The sequence below is a fragment of the Dipodomys merriami genome, unplaced genomic scaffold, assembly GCF_024711535.1.
Source record: "Dipodomys merriami isolate MVZ:Mamm:240054 unplaced genomic scaffold, mDipMer1.0.p SCAF_2, whole genome shotgun sequence".
NCBI classification, from domain to species: domain Eukaryota; kingdom Metazoa; phylum Chordata; class Mammalia; order Rodentia; family Heteromyidae; genus Dipodomys; species Dipodomys merriami.
Window position 1 is genome coordinate 43,901,781 of NW_027203381.1, and position 17,379 is coordinate 43,919,159.

The 17,379-nt window shown below is 37.3% G+C and overlaps 1 protein-coding gene across 7 annotated transcripts in view; it reads right to left on the bottom strand.

Annotated features, from left to right (window-relative positions):
- Positions 1 to 17,379, bottom strand: part of Lpin2 (lipin 2) — a 97,104-nt gene that overhangs the window by 35,545 nt on the left and 44,180 nt on the right. For 5 of the 7 annotated variants that reach the window (XM_070029487.1, XM_070029490.1, XM_070029489.1 and 2 more), the window contains one exon: positions 897 to 1,097. In XM_070029487.1, the coding sequence (XP_069885588.1) occupies positions 897 to 1,097 (201 nt within the window). Of the gene's footprint in view, positions 1 to 896; positions 1,098 to 6,884; positions 6,942 to 17,379 lie in introns of those variants that run through there. The other 2 variants (XM_070029491.1, XM_070029492.1) reach the window with 2 other exon arrangements.

Below are 17,379 nucleotides of genomic sequence, written 5' to 3' on the forward strand. Positions count from 1 at the left end.
AGAGAGAGAGAGAGAGAGAGAGAGAGAGAGAGAGAGAATGCGTGCGTCTCATGGACTTTTCTGCTTGGGTGGACTGGCTTCAAGCTGGGATCCTCAGATCTCAGCCTCCTGAGTAGCTAGGATTACAGGTGTGAGCCACCAAATATCTTTTTGAAGGGTTCATCACTGAAATAAATGAAAGTCAACCAGTCTTTGGATTAGCTTTTAGTCAGTTTAGAGGACATACAGATTACAAGTTTATAAATATAGAATTAATTTTCTTTACACAAAGATAAGATCAGCCTAGTTCATAATCAGTACGGAGAAGTAATACACTATTTTAAAGTGCTATATTAGGTAAAAGAGACTCCCCCCACTATTTTCTGAGAGTATTTTCATTTGAACTCAGAAACTTGGGACTTTCTAGGCAGGCACAATGCCACATCGCATGCTCTTTTTGCTTTAGGGTTTGTTTTTTGGTTTCTTAATTTTTAAGACAGTGTCTCTCATTTCTGCTATGGCCAAGTCTATGATGCAGGACTATGATGTAAACAAGGATCCTCCCAATTCCTCTTTACTAGCTGATATTATTGGTGTGAGCTATCACACTCAGAATTTTTGTTTAAATATACATAGCACCCTAAGTTATAACTAATTTTTCATTCTGCTCTTCAAAGTTTTAACATGTAAGAGGATCTTAATAATTACCAGTTTCTTTTTCCTTTGGAGAGAATTTCTATAATAGGGCTTTCTGAATTTAGAACAAATTCAAAAGTAACACCTGAAGGTTGACTTCTCATACCACTGTCTTCAACATGCAGGTTGAAAAGGGAAAAGGGCCAGAAAGCTCACCATGATAATTTGCTCACTGAGACGCACTTTTCCAACTCTGAAGACAGGCTGTATGCTGTACTTACCACTTTCTCTTTGGATCTCAGGACTCCCAGCTTCCCAAACCGTACATGAAAAGGTGAACACTGATAGGTGCCATCCTGCTGCCGTACCACGACAACATCGATGCACCCAGACAGGGTGGCTTGATTAATGCCCTTGTAGAGTTCCTTTACAGTGACAAGCACCTGCCCGGCCAGCTGACCCACATAATTCATGGTTTGAGACTATAAAAAGAGAGAGAGAGAGATGTTAATACTGATTTGTGAGTCTAACGACAAAGACCAAAACTATAGTGGCTCATGACATACCTGATTTTAGGTCATTAACTTGGCTATCTTAGAGCCAGTTTTCTGCTTCCACTGTCTTATTTTTTTGTTTTATTTATTTTTTATAAGTTTTTTTATTGTGAAAACACTGTACAGAGGGGTTACAATTACATGAGCAAGGTAATGAGTACATTTCTTATCAAGCATTGTTGCCTCCTCCTTTGTTTTTCCCCTACCATCCCTTCCCTCCCACTTCCACATCTACACTCACCCGCCCCAACCTAAATTGTAAAGTTTGTTGTTCAACAGTGTCATTTTAACACATTTCTACGGAGGACAGATTGCCTGCCCTTCTTTCTGTGTTAAGAGCTTGTCCCAGTCTGGGTTTAGGCTACAGAAGTTCCTTTTTCTTTCCTACTAGTAGTGATGTTAACTGCCATTAGGGCACTCCCCTACTCCATCTCCCAGAAGCCCAGTGGCTGCAGTCACCCCAGAACTCTGACCACCACTGCTGCCCTCCTGCAAAAAAAACCCCTGGGGATGTTGCATCTACTCTGGCAATAACAGTCAAGCAGAAAAAAGAAAAGGGAAGAAAAGAAATATTACTCTTGGGCTGGGAAGGTGGCTCAGTGGTAGAGCGCTTGCCTTGCATGCATGAGGCCCTGGGTTCGATTCCTCAGCACCACATAAACAAAAAGAAAAAAGCCGGAAGTGGTGCTGTGGCTCAAGTGGTAGAGCGCTAGCCTTGAGCTGAAGAGCTGAGGGACAGTGCCCAGCCCCAGAGTTCAGGCCCACGACCGGACCCCCCCCCCCAAAAAAAGAAAAGAAATTATTACTCCTAAGAGAAGAAATAAGGATATGAGGGCTGGGTTCTATACTCAACTTTAATAGAATATTATGGTTCAGATACACGCTAGATTAAACAAATGAGTTGTGGTAAGCTAGACAAGGCCAAACACATTTGTAACATTACTTGCTTTAACACAATTCACTGATATGCATTCATATCCCATAAAATTCAAAGTAAGAGGTTTTGATCTACTTCTTCACCCTCAATCCACTGCTTAAATCAGGATCATCAGCGGTCTCTAACAAGGAATCCCTCACAAAAAGTTATCCCTTTTGCCCCACCCAATTCTTCCTTGAAAACCTTAACCCAAACTAGAACAATTTATGTAGTCCAAAGGTGTTACATCCTTCTAGGTCTTAAGCAGACTGTTATGCTTCATTCATTAACACTGTCACCTCTAATATAATGTGAAAGCACAATTCAAGGAAAGTTCTTCTTCTGGGTAGAGTAGACCAAGGTAAGAGATCCTCCACTGCTCTGGCTAATCCAAAAACTGACTTCTACAGAACCCCAGGTCTGACAAAACTAGTCTCCATTTTACTCACCATAAACAGTAGTCTCACTAAACCCAGCTATGAAGCTGCCCTGAGCTTTGCAGAGTTCCATCTCTGGAAAGTTCTAGAGAGACATTCTAGGTTGCCAGGGTAAGATCAAAGCAGAACTGGGAGAAATAATGCTGATCCCTTGGGAAAACAAAGGATCTGCCTGCAAAGAAACTCACCCTACTCGTTGTGGATGAACCAGGGTCTACAATAGTGACCTAATTTTACTAAACATGATTTTCTGCTCTTACACACAGACTAATGTGAAAACAAGGCCTATGACTTCTATACCATGAAACAGAGCCCTTGGAAGTTCAAGGAAAATTTGCTACCAAGACCTCAATATGTACTTGGACAAGAGGTGCCTTTGAGCAATGCATGTTAGCTACAAAATTTACCACTATACAATAAAATGAGGTGGCATCCTTTAGGTTGGAATTATAAAATGCAACTGGTAGTGATTTTGGTTTCAGAACCGATTCAACCTAATAGCAAGCTTAGATTAAGCACATATCACTCAATAATTATTTCTTAAACAAAGGAATGATCAAATGAACCAGCAGTAATGAATCTAAAAACATGTAAGGGGGCAAAATTTTTAAACCATAAGATATATGTGGGAAGGAGTTTCACTAGAATATCCATGTAACATCTCACTGTACTTTTAAAAGTTAACTTTTATATTTTGAGATCACTGTAGATAGGAATAGGAACGGCTAATGTAACATCGTTATGACATTATCATTGACTCCATTGAGATTCAGGACACTACCATCATCACAAGAATCTCTCCTCCTGTTGCCCTCTTACAACCAAATCTATTTCCTTCTTGCCTTCTCTCACCCCTTAGTTTCTAAGCAACCTCTAACTTCTTCTCCACTTTGAAATTTTTGACATTTTAAGAGAGAAAATTATATAGGTAAAAAAGTACAGTAGAAGCTTTTTGGGACTGCCTTCTTTCCCTCAGTTTATTTCTGTGGAGCTTCATCCAGGTTGCTGTGTGTCAACAGCTATTTCCTTTCAACTGTTAAGTAATATTCCATCTCACAGACTTAACCACAGTTTAATCATTCCCCTACTGAGTACAGCTGAACTGTTTCCATGTTCTGGATATTGGAAATAAAGCCACAATTCTAATATTTAATATGGTTTTTGTGTGAAAATAAATTGTCAATTCATTGAATACTCAGCGCTGCATGGATATTGCATGCTTAATTTTTTTTAAGCATACATTATTTGTGGAAGGAGAGTTTCACTGTAACATATGTATACATGCATCCTGGTCAACCTCATTACCTCTTACTACTCTCCTTTATCCTACTCTCCCCTTCTTTAAACCATTTTCAACAGGTTTTATTGTTTTATTTTCATACATGCAAATAGACTACCTCATCCATATTCATTCTCATTTCCTTACTTCATTAGCCCTCACAGCCCATGCTGGTATTCTCCCCTCCCCCACCCCCCCAAAAAACCAGAGCCTGTTGTTTTTTTTCAATGTGTGTATTAATTGCACCAAGAGATTTCACCATGGTATTTCACACATGCATTTATATTTTGCTCAGAATAACACTATTAATTTCCCTCACTGATCAATAGCATATTTAACTTATCAAAACACTGGTGTACTCTTATCCAGAGTTGTTTTGTAAAATGGTTTTTACATTCCCAATATATGAGATCCAGTTACTTGGCACCTTCACCACAGTATGGTACTATTATTTTTCATCTGCATTTTCCTAATAAATGAAGTTAAGCATCTTTTCACATGCTGATTTACCAACGGAGCAACTCAGACTTGTTTCATAAAATAATTTAGACCCCAGCGAATGTGGCTCATTCCTATTCAGAAGGCTGAGCTCTGAGGACTGCAGTACAAAGCCAGCTTAGGCAAGGAAGTCTGTGAGACTCTTACTCCAGTTAACCACTAGAAAACTAGAAGTAGTGCTGTGGCTCACAGTGGTAAAACACTAGCCTTGAGAGAAAAAGCTCAAGGACAGCACTCAGGCCTTGAGTTCAAGCCTCATGACTGACAATGACCATTATAATAATGGTTATTATTATTATTATTTAGAAAAGGGAAAAATGGAATATACATTAAAAAAATTCTGTTCTAGAGTCATGCTACACAATTTTGTTATGCTAAGGGTGTCTTAAAAAAATTGAAGAGAAATAAAACTCCGTTAAGGTAGTACATCTTCTCACTATTCTACCAGAGACTATTTATTGGCAACATAGAACAACCAAAGGTTTCACATTCTGTAATGTATGTTTACAACAAGCTTTTTTTGCTTGGCACAGTAAACAACATCCAAGAAGTCAATCTTTATATGATCAACTAACTAGTGGTGGCAATGTAAAAATGAATTTTGGTACATTCTATGGAAAAAAATCAGTTGTCTTTTTAAAAAACATTGAAAAAGACTAACTTTTAATCATCAACATTTAGTCATAAGTCTTATATAAACATAAATGTGGAACAAATTTACTTCAACTGGAACATAAAATCCATACTTAAACATAAGTACATCTACTTAAGATTGATTTAAATTGCTATGGTTAGGACTGTACTATTATATATACAGATCTATTCTGGAAATGCTGGCTGCTAAGTGTAGAAAAATACAAGCTGTTTAGTAACTAGTTTCTCCTGGTAGATATGAGACATGTCTGTTTATGAAGACTGGGAAAACAAAGGGTAAATGATAAGCAGTAACCTTCCGATAGGGTCACTGTCACAACACCTGGAGAGAAGCTTTCTTATGGGCTCATCTATGGAAGAGCAGCAGCTGATGATCAAATGCATGCAGGGATATGTGGAAGAGTTTTCTCTTTAACATAATCTATCACTACTAAAATGTATTCCTACAGAAATTAACAAAAATGAAAACCAAAGAACTAGCATTCCATCCTAACCTTTTGCTCACAGCAGTTAGTGATGCGCTAAGGGAAAACAGTCCTGTATTCTTCAACAAAGAGACATGCAGACTTGGTTACCTAGTTATACATTCCAGCGTGACTAAACTAAATTCCTCCAAGATAACAAAATTATATCTTGTATTTGATAAGGACTTAGAATTTTTCAACAACTTTATCAAACATTCTTCATTTGATCCTCAAAAAGACATTGCAGGTTATGCAAGGACAATATTATTAACTTTATTTTATATTTCAGACTGAAACAAGGTTTTTTTTTCCATTACTGCTGACTAGAACTTACTTCAGTTCCAAATTTCTCTACCATCTCCCCACTCCACTACTTAAATCATAGGGCTCTCATCTGGTGTCCCTGAGGACAAAAGATGAAGAGCTGAATACAACTTGCTCAAGTTTTTCTGTGAGAAAAAGTAGCAAACAGTTGAGTGCCACAGATAAAAGATGATAAGCCTTGACAAAAACAAAACAAATCAAAACAAAAAAAACCCTGCCATTCTTGGGAGAAGATTCCCTCAATCACTTAAATTCAAATAAATTCCTTGCTTTTATATCATTCATTTTTTTTCCATCACAGCAAAATTTTTATTATTTTATAAACTACTTTTAAAATATTTTGTAAAATATGAATTTTTAAAAAACACACAAAACAGAAAACAAGAGCAGCACAAGGAGCAACCCAGACCATCCTCTAAGAGCACCACAAAATAGATGGTCCATCAAGGTCATGTGATTTCTCTGAAGTTCAGACAATCCATAAGAAATGCTAACAGTTGCACATGTGAAATTCACTGCTCTCAGATCCTCAGTGGAGCAAGAACCCCAAATGTCTCTTCAGTTATAGGACAAGTTTCTTTCAATTCCTGTAGATTACAAATTCTTTCTAAAGAGCAAACTTATCACCTCCTAAACTTCTCACTTGTTTCTTTCCTGCTAAGGGAAGAAAAATTAGAAGGACTAACTCTATTTTAGTATACTGGTCCATGGGAAACAATCAAATTTTGCTGGTTAAGCATGTATGTTTCTGAGTCTTTAACTTCCATTTCCTGTGTTTCCTTTTCTTCCTACTCTACCTTGTTATACTAAAATAAAATCTTGCTAAAGCTTTCACTCTCCTTTTTGTGAGACACTGAAATTCTTTTCATGCATGCATCTCAATGCATTGTGATTATGTATTGACACTGGGGAGTTAAAAGAAGCCCTCATCCATTTTCGAATGACAGAAATTGGTGGCTTGAGAAAGGAAATGAATCTCACAAGTATAGTCCTAGCAAAGTAATCTAAAGAGCATTCTTTTAATATGCCAGGGCATTACTTACAGAGTAGACAACACTAAACTTTAAAAAAAGGATTCCAGGTATATATATGCAGTGTAAGGACCAATTTAAATTGGCTAAAAATGGTTTTATTGGCACTTACTCTCAACTTGTATTTTCACTTCCCTCCCAATGAGAGATTGCATCCAGAGAATCCATCCTGATAAGGACAATTCAAAACAAAAAGAAAGTGGTGGGTTAATGGATGTCTTTGGAGATAGTGTTCATAGATAAGAAAAAATTTGTCAAAAGAAAAATAGGCCAGGCCTGACAGTACATGCCTGTAATCCCAGTGCTTGGGAGGCTAAAACAGAAGGATCATGAGTTACTGGCCAGCCTTAACTATATGAGGTCTTGATCTAAACTAAAGTCAGAAATAGAGCCATTTCTGCCAGCACCCCTATAACCCTAAACTAAGAGGTTAGAAAGGATGCAATCTTATGTATGGGTTTCTGACAGAGGAGGCCATATTATTATGATGGATCAACCATTATTATTATTTTGGTTAACAGTATTTAATCCAATGCCAGTGACAGCCAAGAAAACCAATACATTTTATGTTCTTTACAACTCACTGTTCATATGTAGATTCTAATCTTATTTTCTTAGATGCTAAAGCTTAGATAAAAGATTACCAACTGAAAAAATATCTTAACAAGGGAATTAAGGACCTTAACTCTATACTGTGGAGCCTCATTTCAGTATGCACATGGTTTTTCCTTAATTTCTTGGGATCTGCAGAATACTTAATCTCTTGAAACACATTCCCCCCAAGAAAAATATCTAGGGCACACTGTATCTCCAGGGAAACTAACTTTTGACTCTGAAAAAACAACAATAACAAAAAGACCTTTTTAAGGTCACCTCAAAGAAACAGCACAATGTTAGGGTTCTATAGGACTTGGATCCCTAACTTTGGGACCCAAATGAGGCAACCCAAGACCTGAAGTAAACAGTAAAGTAATAAAAATCTCTGGTATCAGCCCTACTCCTGGAACCAGATTTAGACAAACTTTTCATTCTACTAAAAGGCAGGGCAAAACGTTAAAAGGACTTACTCAAAGGTGGGAAAATTGCATGGCATATGGCTTATTTTTCAAGATTATTAGACGTGGACACATTTCGTTTTAAGAATAAAACCTATTTATTTCTCTACATTATTACAACAGAAGCCAGAATAGCCAGCTAAATTCATCAGGGGCTACAAAATTTTATTCTTGTAAGTCATAAACAAGATTTAAAATCAACCTCTAGGAGGCTCAGTATTGAAGCAATATTATCGATAGAAGGCAACCATGAATTGACGATTACATCTAAAATCCTCAGGAAGAGCACTTGCTTGGCAAGTGCAAAGCCCTGAGTTCAATCCTCAGCTCTGCCAAAAAAAAAGAAAAGAGAGAGAGAGAGGGCAGATAGATGAATATAGGTGCCATCTTTATTAGTAGCTATCATTCTATTATGCTGTTTCTGTAGATGACAGGTGTTTTCAATATATAGCAACTGTAAACTTTGCATTCCCTATATTTCATATGGCTCAAGAATCAGCATATTATCTACTTGTATAAAAACAATTGTAACTCTTTTTTTTTTTGGGGGGGGGGGTTCAGTCGTGGGGCCTGAACTCTGGGCCCGGGCGCTGTCCCTCAGCTCTTTAACTCAAGGCTAGCACTCTACCATTTGAGCCACAATGCCACTTCTGGCTTTTTTCTTTTTGCTTATGTGGTGCTGAGGAATTGAACCCAGGGTCTCATGCATGCAAGGCAAGTGCTCTACCACTGAGCCACCTTCCCAGCCCCCAATTCTAACTTTTAAAAGATGCTTTTCACTCATTTCTATTTAACTTCTCTTTTAGTGAAAGAATAACTTCATGTCTTCTGATTCTGATTGCAGCATCTTTTACCTGAATTTCCCATGTCATTACTAAATCAGACAGGAAAATGGACTTTTTGGTGGCCCTTTTCTAGACAGAAACAGCAGTCCATTCAGCACAAAAAAGGAGTGATAGAAAACAGAACATCAACCTTCCACATCCCTTTTTTAAGATTAAAAGGGACTATGAAGTTATTCAGTCAAACACCAAATATGACTATGAAGTTATTCAGTCAAATACCAAAATGACCAAGACTAAAAATTAGGATCAAGTAAACTGAAAAAAAGTTGTGACACTCCCTTCAACCACCTCCTTTTAGATATTAAGTTACAAGGAAAAGAGGTATAAAGAGCTATCAAAATATGCTTTCTCCATTGAAAGGTAAAAAGGTCGTGAAATCTTTTTTATTTTATTTTATTTTTTTGCTTTTTTGGCTGTGGGGCCAGAACCCTGAGCCTGGTGCTGTCCCTCAGCTCTTCAGCTGAAGGTTAGCACTCTACCACTAGAGCTATAGCGCCACTTCTGGCTTTTTCCGCTTATGTGGTGCTGAGGAATCAAACCCAGGGCCTCATGCATGAGGCAAGCGCTCTACCACTGAGCCACCTTCCCATCCCCAGCTGTGAAATCTTTACAATAGTTATAGAAAGAAAAAAAAGTCAATACCATGTATGACAAAAGGAAGTCCTGAAGTTTACTTGCATTTTGGGTCTCACTCATCTTACCCACTCACTTGTTCAATAGTTGGGAGTCGCTAACCCACATGATTGTGGAGGTAGGGGAGGACAGGGAAGATGTTTACCTCTAGCTTAGAAAGTATGAAAGCTATAAATAGCTGAGTGGCAATGGTTCATACCTATTATCCTAGCTACTCAGGAGGCTGAGATCTTAAGAATATGGTTAGACTATGGCTAAATTGCCATGTAACTTGAGATGTACAAGATACTATGCTGAAAAACAAACTTTAAAATTTAGGCTGGGCGGGGGGCGGAGTATAGTTGTGGAGATGGGAGAGAAGGGATTGTAGGGGGAAAAACAAAGGAGGTAACAATGCTTGATAGGAAATGTACTCATTACCTTGCTCATGTAACTGTAACCCCTCTGTATAGTATTTTTACAATAAAAAAGTATTTAAAAAAAAAAGAATATGGTTAGAAACCAGCCTGGGTAGGAAAAGTACATGAGATGCATTTCTAATTAAACCAAAAAGCCAGATATGGAGCTGTGGCTCAAGTTAGTAGAGTGCTAACCTTGAGCAAAAAAGCTGAGAGTGCCCAGGCTCCAAGTTCAAGCCTGAGTACCAGGGGAAGGAGGGAAAAGGGTATATATAGAAACTATTCTGAGTTTTTAACTCCCCATTTCTTGCATAGAGAAGAGTAAATGTTTTTCTCTTTTCCTGTTATACTAAAAGAATTCCCCTCTAAAATGTAAAATAATAATAAAGCACGTTTCTGGGAGACAGGCTAGAACCACAATATAAACGCTAGATGTTAGCCAGGTGCCAGTGGCTCATGCCTGTAATCCTAGCTACTCAGGAGGCTGAGATTTGAGGATTGTGGTTCAAAGCCAGCCCAGGCAGGAAAGTCTGTGAGACTCTTATCTCCACTTAAACCACTCAGAAAACCAGAAGTGTCACTGTGGCTCAAGTGGCAGAGTGCTAGCCTTGAGCTGAACTATTAAGGGACAGCCCCCAGGCCCAGAGTTCAAGCCCCATGACTGACCAAAAATAAATAAATAAATAAAAGCTGGATGTAGGGTCTTAACAATTTGTCTTGTGAGTCTGGTGAACATGAAAGTTTGAAAACTACGTGTAATTTTGATCCCAACAACTCTCTCCTCAATCCCAATGAAGTTTGTAAACAAAACTTTGTGGTTATGGGCTGAAAAATATACCCTGTCCTCTGAGGCATATATATCTCTTATTTCATCATCTGATTCAAACTTAACAGACCATGAATTTTAGACATTTTATGACAACTGGAATCTAGGATTAGCAGCGGTTTGATGTCCTAAAAGTCCCTTCCATAATTAAAACCAAAAGCTCTTCAACATCCCTTTTGGAGTACATAAAAAGTAATTTTTGGACTCAATATACTTGTTTGGGAGTTTAAATTGACCCATGATGCAATGGCTCGATTAGATCTCAAATATATACCTCCCTAAATTACAAAGATTTCATCTCTCAGGAAAATCCTCTCAAACACACGGATGAGTGGCTGTGTCTACTCTATGGGACACAGGCCTTGCCATACATAGCTGGCTGGCAAGAGTAAGGAGACATCTTTTCCAAACCAGACCAAACAGGTATGTCTGTGTATAGAGAGCAATAGCAATCAGACATGAGCTGGCCCTTCACCTAGAAATACCAAGACCCCTTTGTCTTCTCAGCATCTCTCTGAATAAAGAGCCAGTCATAAAGTTCCTTTGTTTACTTGGTGTGTTTACAGTTCACTTTTTTGTGAGGTGCTGGTCCTAGCCTAGGACTTTACCTCAGGGCTTTGGTGCTGTTCTTAAGCTTTTTTGCTTAATACTAGTGCTCTATCAATTGAATCACAACTCTAACTTTTTGGTAGTTAATTTGAGAGAAGTGTCACACAGACTTTCTTGTCCAGGCTGACTTTGAACTGAGATCCTCAGATCTCAGCCTCCTGATCAGCTAGGATTATAAGCATGAACTACTTCTAACATATGTCTAACAAGTCAACACTGATTCTGACTTGATAAAACCGTGTGTGTGTGTGTGTGTGTGTGTGTGTGTGTGTGTGTGTGTGTGTGTGTGTGTGTGTGTGTGTGTGTGTGTGTGTGTGTGTGTGTGTGTGTGTGTGTGTGTGTGTGTGTGTGTGTGTGTGTGTGTGTATCTGTACTGCTTTGTGTTCTTGCTTGCCTTTTTTACTCAAGGCTGGCACTCTTCCACCACGTGAAACATAGCTTCCCTTCTGGCTTTTTGTTGGTTAACTGGATATAAAAGTCTCATAGGGTTTTCTGCCCAGGCTGGCTTCAAACTATAGTCCTCAGATTTCAGCCTCCTGAATAGCTAGGATTATAGGTTTGAGTCATAAGGACCAGTCATTCAACCAAACCTTATTATACTCAAAAATCACTATGGCAAAATTAGCAAGAAAAATACCTCAAATGTAATCTAGAGATCTGTCTATATTTTTAAAAAATTTAGATGATTACTATATGGAAAATGAACTATGCAATTTGTGGACAAGGATGTGAGGGGAAAACTGGGATAAAGTGAAGGGGTGACATGAAATGATAACCCCACTGTGTAACACCTTAACAACAAAATTATATTTAAAGATATTAAATGAGAGGATATGAGACTAGCCTTAGGCTTAGTTAGAAAGGATAACATGTTGATAAATTTAGATTTGGAATCTATCACAACTTATTTTCTTTAAGGAAATAATGAAACATAGATTACTGCTTGCTGAGTTCACTTCTCTGTGATAAAGTCACCATATTCACTATTTATAAAACAGACTGACAAATTTTTGTCTTAGGTTTCAAGAAGGGAAGACTTTTGCCAACATAACAACACATATTCTCAGCTATTTACTTCAGAGTTTAGCAAATATGAGACAAACTACAAGCATTATTAATTCCACCTTGAAAAATCATCAACCCATCTTTCTTCACCCCAGTTACTTGCCCAAAAACTTTTCAGGACAATCCTTCAAAATCCAACACCAGCTTTATTCTTCAATCTAAGATTTTCTAAAAGGTAACAAGCATGTCGGGGCACCAATGGCTCTTGTCTGGAATCAGAGATCTGAGAGATCATGTTTCAAAGCCAAGCTGTGCAGTAAAGTCCATGAGACTCATCTCTAACTACCAAAAAGCTGGGAAGTGGAGTGATAGCTCAAGTGGTAGAGTGCTAGCCTTGAGCAAAAATATGTCAGGCCCTGAGTTGAAGCCCAAGGCACTTAAAAAAAAAAAAAAAAAAAAAGGAACAGTATGTTCCAGCTTTCCTGGATACAGAAGAAATGGGATCAAATAGGAAACTATGTCCACAACAGATTATGCATCTAAACAATAAAAAGGAAAAAAAGAACCCAACAACAACAACAGTAGGGGTAAGGATACATGGGTTCTACCTCCACGGATGAGAAAAACTGAAGTACAAGTTGACACTGTCGCATTCACAGAACCCTGCTCGTTCCCCACACAACATTCACCACACTTATTAGTTTAGATCCCTTCAAAATCCTAAATTCATCCAAAAATCATAAATGCATCCCTCATTGTATCCCAAAAGCCTGGGAGATCTTACGTGGGGAGACTTGGAGGGATTTGGGAGGATGGATTTGAACCTAGGATCTCCAGGTGCTAGGCAAGTGCTCTTACCACTGAGCTGTATTCCCACCTCTGAATATCCTTGCATGGACTAGTGCATGCATATAAGATCTAGTGAGCAAAATTAGTAACATGGAGAATACACAAAGTATTTTGTCTTACTGAATGAGCTAATGAGGTAAATGATTATAGACAGATTGATTTTTATATACACAGAGAGTCATGTATATACATGACATTTTTAAAGTTAGTAGGGAAAGCAGGTATGGCTGTATATCTTGTAATCTCAGCACTGGAGAGACTGAGACAGGAGGATTGAGAGTTCACTGCACATTAAGAGTTGTTTTAAAACAGACTCAAAAATCAGTGGTGGTAGTGAACCCAAAGGCAAAAGCAATGTTTACATATTCAGAAACCAATGTTTTTTCTTTCAGAAATGAGAAAAATGTACATACATCTATAAGTGAGAAGACAAACATTGGCCTCAGGATGAACAAATTTAAAATTATTCTAGGGAGAACAACTGACACCTGTACAGATCGTTCTGAAGAACCATGAGTAGCCCAGCAGGGTTCCAGAGCAGAAGAGAGACCCTTTGGTTGTCAAAGGAAGTATGGCAAGTTACCATGGGGAAATTAGGTGACAAGAGATGAAACCAGAACTAAAGATGATCACATAGTGAAAGATAACAAGCCAACGTATCTAGTTTCTACTAGTCATTTTACTTACATGAAAGCAACCAACTTTCTAATTGTTTATAGTCGTCACAGAAAAAGGCGAGTAAGGATAAACTCACCAATGTACCTAAGTATCCTTTTTTTTTCAATAAAAGAATTTGGTACAGATCAAGAAAAATTAAGTGCTTATTTTAGATATCAAAGTAATAATGAAATCAAGATGCCTGGATAGATACTAAAATGGCAACCAGCAAGGTAGAAGAATAAAAACTCAACTTTTTTCCTCAATCCTACACTTCATTGACATGACCAAACTTGTTTCAAACTGTCATAACTCTCTAAATGGTTTTTCTTCCTGCATTTCTCTTTATCACTTCTTCTTTCATCCCCTTATAACAAAACTTTCTGATAACTTAGTACTTATCTACTCTCTTCTCAACTACAATAGGCCCCAAGTTGACTTCTGGGTACATGAAATGACAGATGCTATGACAGGGAAACATCTGGCTGAAGACTAGTGAGAAAGTAGTAAAAATCATTAGAAAATATAATGAGTTTAAGATTCTGTATAATCATGAAAGATGACAGACTATTACTTAAATTGACCTGAGGAATGATGATAGCTATCAACATAGAAAACTTGCAGCACAGAAAAACTTCTGGCTAATTGTTTAGGTATGGCAATTTTAAGATTTCAAATACCTGTACCTTGAACTACTGGAAATAGATTAAAAGAATAAAAAACTTCACACACAGTAAAATTAACCCTTCTATAGTATATTTTTCTAAGTGTAACCAAATAATCTGTAATTAGGACCATAATAAAGGTATACAAAAATTATACTGCTCCCCCGGAGGCCTCCAATGGCCCTGTTCTCTTTTTTCTATCTCTAATCTTGCCTTCTCTTGAATATCATATAAACGATCATAATAATCATATAAAACATCATAACAACTTTGAAATCTAGCTTCTTTTACTGAGCACAATGTATTTGAGATTAGTATTTGTTTCATGTATCAGTATCAGTTTGTTCCTTGCTGTTAAGAAGTATCCATCCTATGGATTGGACGTACCAAGTTTATCCATTCAGTAGAAGGAAGACATCTAGGTTGTTTCAGCTCTTGACAATCACAAATAAGCCTTGTATAAGCATCTGTGCACAGACTTTGAGTCAGCATAATTGCAAGTAAATGGGAATATTTACATATATTTCTGAATGTCTTATTTTTCATCATTAACTTCATCAGTAGATGCATGGCAGTTTCCTATTAAAAAGAAACTCCACCTTAGCTGTGATGCTGACCTGTAATCCTAGCTACTTAGGAGGCTGAGATCTGAGGATTGTGGTTGGAAGTCAGTCTGGGCAGGAAAGTTCATGAGACTCTTATTCCCAATTAAGTACCCCCAAAGCCCTAAGAAGAGCTATGGCTCAAGTGGTAAAGTGCTAGCTTGAGCAAAAAAAGCTCAGGGACAGCATCCAAGTCCTGAGTTCAAGCCCCTACGACCAGCATGCACACATGAACACGTACATACACCCTACCTTTAATCACTTTCAAAGTGGTAATTTGTTTTATAAGCCTGAATTTTCTTTTTTTTTTCATCTCTTTAAAAAGTTTATATGAATATCCAGTCAAAACCAACAGGGTATCTCTCTTGAAATGTAATCTCTATGGATTCCAAGTAGACCACAGGCTGCACACTGTCTTGGAATGTCCTCAGAAGGCTCTGTCATTAAACAGGTAACAGAGTAAAAACCTCAGAGTCCTTTCTTTCAAATGGAAGAGGAAACACAGGAACAGAAGGAACTACTCAAACTTCGTCTTCTTTCCTTGTGGTTTGAAGTCTCCACCTCTTCCTCCTCCCCTATAAGCCTGAATTTTCATATGTGGGATTTACTTAAAATGTGGATGCACTATACTGGTAAATACAAACTCTTCATTTACTCACTGACATAAACCTTTAAACACTGCATATCCCTTATTAACCACATTATGGAATTAAGCTGCAATTCAGATGTTTTACTCATAAACGAGAGGTACTAAAGTTCAACCTTTCTAAATATCATCATATACCTCATCTCATTTCATAGTTGCAATCAAGTGAGGTCAGTGTTAGGTGTTGTAAACAACTTGAAAACTGGAACATAATGAAGATAATGAGTAACATGCCTGAAGTCAAGCAGTTAAAGAGAGATAGGCCCAAACATCTAAGTATGCTTGTCTCAAACATCATGATCTCTCCATTGCATCTAGGGACCACACACACCCCTATGTAACTTTCATGGCTATTTGCAGATTGGAATTAAACAGACTTTTAGAAGCTCCTAATGACTACCCCACATGTTACTATACAAGAAAAAAAAATTTTTTTTAATATGAGTACAAGTTAAAAATATAAATGTTTTAAGTATTGGGTTTCCATTTTAAACCTTCTAAGACAAGACAGTTATATAACCTATATTGGTAGTGTTCAATGATAACTACAGGATCTCTATAATAAACTGGAAATCTGATCATTTAGCTTACTTCCACATTCAAAAGGCATAGACTATTAGCATGCTGGTATGAAAACCATACATTGTACTAGCAGGAATGACTATCACAGACATTAGCAGGATTCAATTTCCCTGTAAGCATTCCATTTCTATTGGAAGTTCTATTTACACATTGACCTAGAAGTTAAGAATTAACTTCTTGTACTGACTCTTATACTGTCAAAATTACAACTGCAGATGGGAAACACATTCTTGTAGGTCTAAATAGAGATGTCAAGCATCACTAACCTATCTTCTATCTTCTTACCTCCTTAAAGACAACCTTAGTTAATATCACAGATGAGTTGAAATTTGTTAAAATTGTTTTGGAAATGGGAGGAGGGAAAGGAGAGTGATACAGTGTTGAGATTTTTTTTTTGGAATATACCATAAACATGTGTGGAATTATAACATCCCCCACCCGCATAACTAATGTAACCTAATTGTTCCAATTCTGTTAATTCCTTGGGTTGAAAGTCCCTTGCTTGCATAATTCTGTAGCATAGTAAAACTCAGGTAGGAATATGTCAGATGCATTTAAAAGGGCTGGGCTTTAAAAGGTATTGTAACTTCTAAAAGATTATTGCACCTTTGAACTAATATTGCAGCTATTAACATCTAACGGCTCAAATTTCACAGTCCAACACTCTCATCAACCCAAGGCTGAAAGGTTATTATCAATGGCTCTGGTATAAAATTACTTGCGTAAGAAATAAAAGTACACTTAAAAATACAATTCAGACTGCCTTATCAAAAAGAAGGTAATTCAAGAATTAGATAAATTTAGTGGAAATTCTGAAACTTTGTGTCTCTTGTTTGGGTAGTTGTTTATATATTTTTAAAATGTTTTACAGCTCCCTTGGCATTCAAACCAGTCAACATTTGAAGAATGTTCCATTTCTCTGAAAAAGTCTTTAGAAGAAAACTAGCCATGAACTAGAACTACTCCACTACCAAACAAAAGGATTTAGTTTGATTATGATGGCTAGGAATAAAATAAAAATTATTTTTAGTATAAGAAAAAGAAATGACTAACCCAATTATGGAAATCATGATTTGCTAGGAAACTATTACTGAATAGTTCTTAACTAAGTCTTAAGGCTCCTAAAGACTCATTCAATATATTTCTTTACCATCTCTGAAAAATAATTTTTCATGTCTTTCATAGGGACATTAGATAAAATAGGTTTCAAGGAAGAGACAAAAAACTTTTTTCCA